Source organism: Nematolebias whitei, chromosome 16 (genome assembly GCF_014905685.2).
Source record: "Nematolebias whitei isolate Nwh7 chromosome 16, NemWhi1, whole genome shotgun sequence".
Taxonomy (NCBI): domain Eukaryota; kingdom Metazoa; phylum Chordata; class Actinopteri; order Cyprinodontiformes; family Rivulidae; genus Nematolebias; species Nematolebias whitei.
In genome coordinates, this window is record NC_056513.1 from 36,752,894 (window position 1) to 36,759,935 (window position 7,042).

Below are 7,042 nucleotides of genomic sequence, written 5' to 3' on the forward strand. Positions count from 1 at the left end.
CCCCCCCCCCCCCCCCCCCCCCCAAAAAAAAAAAAAATTCCCAAAGAGATGAGCACCTTGCCAAGGCAAGTGACCTATGGGAAACACAGTGATTGCACTTACACTCCGTGTACGTATGTTCATAACTACACAACACTTCAAGCATGAGTCTCTCTGACTCAGTCGGGATGCTGCCATGAGCTAGAAGTTTGAAATGGCCTAATCAGAAGAAGAATCAGAATAAACTTTACTGGCATTGCACCAAGATACAACGCAAATATGTACGTACAGTCGTCCGAAAGATGGGCGGAGTGCACAAAGCTGCGGCTATAAATAGCGCGGCCTTCTTATTCTTATTCAGAATAATATTTTGCTTAGATGAGAAAAGAGAAGAAAACATGAGGAGAGACAGTATAAAAAAAGATCTCTCAGGCTGTGTCCTATAGAGGGCACGATTTGAGGCATAAAAAAAACCTACCACAGCAAAACAACATAAATAGACGTTATACATGTACAAATAGGCGGTGAAGACATTTAATTTTAAGGGAAAGTCCTAGCATAGTCCAGAGCCCCCCCTCAGCCATTGTCCAGATAAGAGGTGTCATTCATCATCAGCTCAGTTGAGGTTCTGTCCCATGTCCACGGCCTTGGGGAAGGGAGGGGTGAGGAGACAGACAAAGCATCTTTGTTGTTTTCAAAACATTCCAGGAAGAGTTGAGATAAGTCCGGCATCAGGGCCACAGTTTGGGTCTGGCAGAACTCGTGAATTGCTGTTTCTTTATTTTTAAAGTCTCGCTGGTATATATTCCTCTGATGGAACTCCAAAATAGCCGAATTGATCCTTTACGCCAAAAGTCGAGCTCACAGCTTGTCCAAGATTATTCCCGCCGTTCATGGGTGCTGCCAGAAAAGTTCACAGTCCTGATAACCGCCTGCTCCAGCTCCCTGCTGCAGCTCCCCAAATTCAATCTGAGTGCTGTCGAGTTTTGACACATCCACACGAATTTATAGACAATCCAGAATTCACCAGCCAAACAGCAAAAAACCCAGTTGTCATCATGAATCCAATTTGTTTCCGTCGAGGTAAGAGGGTCCTTCTTATGCCCTGACTACACAACACAACTAATGGAGTCCAACCCTGGATAGGATGCCAGCACAACCAGTTCTTCAAAATCTAATGACCAAGCCACATCCCACATCATGGATAAGCTGCAGCTACAATGATAAAGCCTTGCTGCAGAGGTTTTGTGCATGCTCAGAACCACCATAGACATTCTCCATCACGTGTAATTTTTCATTCAACCTTTATTAAGACAGGTAAATCCCATTGAGCCTTGAGGACTCATTTACAAGAGAGACCTGATTTCAACAAAGAATGATGACAACAATGGACAACAGCGACACCAATAGACAGTTATAAAAAGGCATACAGATTTTTAATTTTTTTTTATACAAATAAGATGGCAATGGGTAATGGTAATGGGGCACCCACTGTGTTCTAAAAAACTGCATGAAGACCTCAATAAGACCCTGCAAAGACCATCATTGTTCTGTCAGATGTTTTACTGTCTCTGCTGGGTCACCTGTCTTCACGTTAACTGAATCAGTTAACAAAGATGTCTCTCATTTAATGAACTTTGATCATTTATTCAGTTTATTTCTATAGCACCAAGTCACAACAAAGTTGTCTCAGTACACTGAACAGAAACACTCATATACATAAAAAGCCAATAAGTAAAAGTTCTCTATCTAAGGAAGCAGCAGATTGCATTGAGTCTTCTTTTCATCACTGTCTCCCATCGTGAGCAAGTATAAAGGCAACAGTGGAAAGAAAGAACACCCTCGTAAGAAGAAGAAACCTCCAGCTTCGACCAGCTGGGTTTGAGAGAACAGGAAGGAGAAACGTACACAGGGAGATGTATTAAAATCTGTGTTGTTAAGAGTAATAATATAACATTCTGTTGTTCCCTACTGTTTTCTTTAAAATACTGAAATTGATGAGGCTTGTTCTGTTTTGTTTTAGCAAATGAAAGATTTACGTTTCACACATTATTCGTTTCATTATTCATGTTTAGGAACGGTGCTTTCAGACTCAGACTTGCAAAACTACCTAACTATCAAATGTCCTAAAGTTTGTATGTTTTGAGTTGTCTTTTTATTTTATTCATATCTTGTGTAATTTTTTTTTTCAGGGGAAATTCATTCGGATCAACTTTGATGTTGCAGGATACATCGTTGGAGCCAATATTGAAACCTGTATCCTGTTTTAAACTGATATCTAACTCATTCAGTCACGCTAATGATAGACTCAAACAAAATATGACTCCAGTTTTTATACTGAAGGCAAACAGAACATTTTCAGGTGAATTTTGTTTCAACAAATTTTGTTTTTGGATACTCTGTAACATTTACATATATTTTTGCATATAATCATAAAACATGAATGTCTTACCTCACACGAGGTTAGTCCAAAAGCCTTTGAGTTTTAGATTTATTCTTATCAGCCCAGCCTTCAGTATCAGCTCATTTCTAGAATGGATTTGTTTCTCCTGACTGTCCTGTGTCAGATTTGTTAGAGAAATCCAGAGCCATCCGTCAAGCCAAAGATGAGCGCACCTTCCACATTTTTTACCAGCTGCTGGCAGGAGCCGGAGAGCACCTTAAGTGTGAGTAGACTGAGAACTGAACGATCATGAAAGCTCCTCCAAACTGTAAACAGAATTAATCCAGCTAAAAAACAAACAAACATGGATGAATTGATGTACTTTATTCTGAAAAGGTGTTTTGGTGTTAAAAGTTTTTGTACTCCTAGTCAGATTGTTTTGTTTTTATCTTCAGCGGATCTGCTTTTAGAAGGCTTCAATAACTACCGTTTCCTGTCAAATGGTAACATCCCGATCCCGGGCCAACAGGACAAAGACAACTTCCAGGAGACCATGGAAGCCATGCACATCATGAGCTTCGCCCATGAGGAGATTCTGGGTATGTGTGAGATAAAAACAAACAAGCTTCTGAAGAAGCTCATGCTGGTCTATATTCAATATTGAAACCATGTTTACATCTAAAGCATTGTTTACCACACTGATGTTGTTTTATTTATTTATTTATTTAAAAATGTATTAATTTCATTAAAAACAAAATAACTATATACAAATGTTTTCTGTGGATTCTGACATTTGCAGCCATGTTGAAGGTGGTGTCCTCCGTCCTTCAGTTTGGGAACATAGTTTTTAAAAAGGAGAGGAACACTGATCAGGCCTCCATGCCTGATAATACAGGTAAGTGTTTCAGAACGACTCACACACAACAGCAACTTTTCTTAGCTTAATGTCCTCTCCTGTCCTGTCCTCCCTCATTCTGTGCAGCTTGTCCTGAACCTTTCCATTCATAAAGATGTTTACTCCTGAAAGGAATCAGCAGCAGCCTTTTAGTCCCTCCACATGTGGCTCTGCTCAGTTACTAAACAAAGTGAGAATTGGGGCGGGAGAAAGAGTCTTTGGTTAATGACGGAGCTCAAATATTCCCAAATGCTGCAACAGAATGCAGCATGAAGTAAATGTATTTTCATAAGCTGTAGCACTTGGCTGGTCCAAATCTCTTATTTTCTTTCCTCTTTTCTTTTCCAATCTCCAGCTATGAAAAATATTTATGTCCAACAGATTTCATAATGCGTGAAGCTTCGTGATAAAGTCCAACTGAGCTGATTTTAACAAAGAGACCGAGTTCTGCTAGTATAATAAAATAATAAGCCAATTTTTTTCTTCTTTCTGTTTTATTTTGTTTTGATCAAACTTAAATGGACAAAAAAGTAAAGAAATTTCACAGTGTACGTTTTCCATTGCTCTCCATTTTTGTTTCCCAGCTGCTCAGAAGCTGTGTCATCTGCTGGGGCTGAATGTGATGGAGTTTACCAGAGCCATCCTGACTCCCAGAATCAAAGTGGGAAGAGATTATGTCCAGAAAGCACAGACCAAGGAACAGGTTAGTTTTCTTGGGCTACTGTCACAGTTAATGTTTTGTCACGTACGTTGGGAACTTTTGATTTTTGTTACATGGGAAATGTACATGCTAATATTATATGCAATATGCTCATGTAATTTCTCAGTCATCCAGGACATGGCATATATTAAAAGAAACACTGGACTTCTGTTCTGTTGCTGAAGACGTGCTACTTCCTTTCCAGGGAGCGTCCTCAATTCAAAACTGGAAAGTGTGGCTCACTCAGTTTAAAACATTAAACTCCACACTCTTCAGTTTTGAATTGAAAAACTCCCTGGATGGGAAGCAAACCAGAAGTCTTTTTTATTATTATTGGGAATTAAAGTGTATTTTGTAAAAGAGCTAAGTCTTGTGACGTCTACGATGTGTAGTGTTCATGACTTGTTCCTGTTATGTATATTGCACACGTATGGGCTGAAGGTGGAAAAGTTACAGTACTGTAATCATGGCACGGTGCAATGTTCTGATGTAATCACCTCTTTGTTTTTGTTGGTATGATGTTTTGTTCTTGTGTGTTACAATACTTCCATGTTTTCCATGTGGTAAGGTCCACGTTTCATTTTCTATCAGCATGTAGCCATGGTCTCACATATCATCTTCTGCTCTCTGTTACTCGACTGTGGCTGATCAGTTTGTCTTTTGTTCCTCTCATCTTCAAGTAAAGTTCAAACCAAATCACAACAGCAACTTGGAACGTCTGTTTATTCCAGCTCTGTGCATGTCCAATAAATGACAAGTCAATAAAACTGGGCTTTGTGACTGAGCACAGTACTAGTATAGAAAATACAGAGAAAAAAAAACTGCTGATGTTGGTAGTACCAGTACTCTTACAAATCCACATATACTCCAACAATGTAATGTTTATACATAACATTGAACATTACATTTATACCATGACAAACAAACCTGGTGTTGATGAAGAGCATTCAATGTATTAGAGTCTGACACACAAAGAGGCTGTGATGATTTTTACTGCCATGTATCTCAGTATATCATTCACTGAACCAGAAAAACATAAGGCAGGTAACTGAATTAAATTTGGAGCTTGTAAGGTTGATTACATGAATATGTAGGCAGGAATACGTATGTATTCTTACTGTGTATTGATTGATAAATTGTGTGTACAGTATTTTAATGTGTAGAAATGCCCAACCAGGGACAGGAGTTGCAAATTAACTATAGTGATACAGTAGTCCCTCGCTCACTTTGCGGTTTGTTTATCGTGGGTCTTTCAAAGTAAGATTGGATGTGACATAATTGGCTGATTGATGGATGAGCCATGGATTGTTTATTTAAATAAATAATTTTAAATTATTTTGCACCATGTTTGCAGCCCGTAAGTGGAAGGGAAAGCTCCCTCCTGCAGCCGATCAGCTGATCTCCTTCTCTGCCACACACACACATTTCTTTGTGAAGGGTTAACCTTTTGCTGTCCAAATGCACCGATCGACTTTTGTCTTCCAACTTAAAATTCAAAGTATGTCACATCAAAAAAATTATCATAATCACAACATATAAAAGTGTTAGAAGTTCTAAAATATTTAAAAATAACTTTTATGTCCAGTTGTTTCAGTGTAATTGATCAAGAAAAACATTTCTGCTCCGTGCTGCAGAGCTGAAGCTGTGACATCCCTTTGCTGTCCTGCTGCTCTTCTCTTCTCTACAAATTAAATTTAAATGCTGTAACATTTTAAATAAAGAATCCATGCTGTATGGATTGGTTATTTAAAATGTTAAATTATTTAAATTTAATTTGTGTATTTAAGGAGGGAGATTGGGAGTAACGTGATGAGTGTTACAGCCTGGCACGTCATAACAAAGTTTACTGAACTTGAACTTGAACTACTGTATACTCTTTGTACAACGCATCGGTCACAAACTTGTTCTGTTCTGTTTGTGTGCATTGTCCCTGTCAAATAAACTAATAACAATAATAATAAATAAATAAAAACTGACAAAACACTGACATTTAGCATAAAAGCACATTTAATCTTTTTCTATTGTATGCACAAAAATGTGCAACCATGTGGCTTTTTAAGACACCAGAATACATTAAAACTACAAATAAAATATGTTGTTAGGAGTATTAATTACTAAACTTAAAACAAGAACTGAAACAAAAACTACCAGTTGTGTTTCCACTAGTTTACTGGACTTGGATGGGCGCTCATATCTTCCATGATTTTTGTCGACAGTGGGGTGGGGGGTGAAGACAGAAACATGTCTGTGTTGCACGCTGTTTTTACCGACAGTTTTTGAGCGGCGAAGGGGGTGGGGGGTTGAGATGGCTCAGCGTGAGGGAGACGAGTGCTACCTCCGTAGTCGTATCTTTGTAGCTAGCATGTCTGTATTGTGCGCCGCTAGTGTCGATGCCAGTAGTTGTCGACTGGGGTGTGTGTGTGTGGGGGGGGGGGGGGTGTCGGTAGGCAGCAGGGCGCTCGGTTATGTTGACAGGGCGGGGCGCCCTGCTTGTATAATGGTAGGGGAAACACTGACACTCTGTCTTAATAAATTACTTCTGAGTATCTGGTTCCGTTTCAGCAGAACTTGATTCCTGAGTTTTTCCAGTGACAGCTGAGATAGTTTGTGTCATACTTAAAATAAATTTACTTTTAATACATGCGAGAATTTTAACATCAGCAGTTCATAGTTTTCTATAAGAATAGTGTATTTATAGATTTACTTGATATATCTGTGTAAGTTATAGTGATGCAACAAGATTTCTTTTTACATGGTAAATGCCTGCATACGCTTTGCTTCCATTCGTTCTGTCTTTGTCTCACTGTTGCTCCCCTCCTGATCTCTTCTGTGCATCACTCAAGGCTGACTTTGCTGTCGAGGCTCTGGCTAAAGCAACATACGAGCGTCTGTTCCGCTGGCTCGTCCATCGCATTAATAAAGCTTTGGACAGAACCAAGAGGCAGGGAGCCTCCTTCATTGGTATTCTGGACATCGCAGGTTTTGAGATTTTCCAGGTTCGTATTTGGGCTCTTTTCAGTATTTTCATCTTTAAAACATATACATACATGCATGCATACATACATACATACATACATACATACAT

General features: G+C 39.1%; 1 protein-coding gene across 1 annotated transcript in view; it reads left to right on the forward strand.

The window, feature by feature from the left end:
* The window catches only part of LOC119422498 (myosin-10), a 102,646-nt gene that overhangs the window by 60,047 nt on the left and 35,557 nt on the right, over positions 1–7,042 (forward strand). The window contains exons 10-15 of the mRNA XM_037689874.1: positions 2,172–2,235; positions 2,547–2,645; positions 2,818–2,961; positions 3,162–3,257; positions 3,842–3,960; positions 6,801–6,953. Coding sequence (XP_037545802.1) covers positions 2,172–2,235; positions 2,547–2,645; positions 2,818–2,961; positions 3,162–3,257; positions 3,842–3,960; positions 6,801–6,953 — 675 coding nt within the window. The remainder of the gene's footprint in view (positions 1–2,171; positions 2,236–2,546; positions 2,646–2,817; positions 2,962–3,161; positions 3,258–3,841; positions 3,961–6,800; positions 6,954–7,042) is intronic.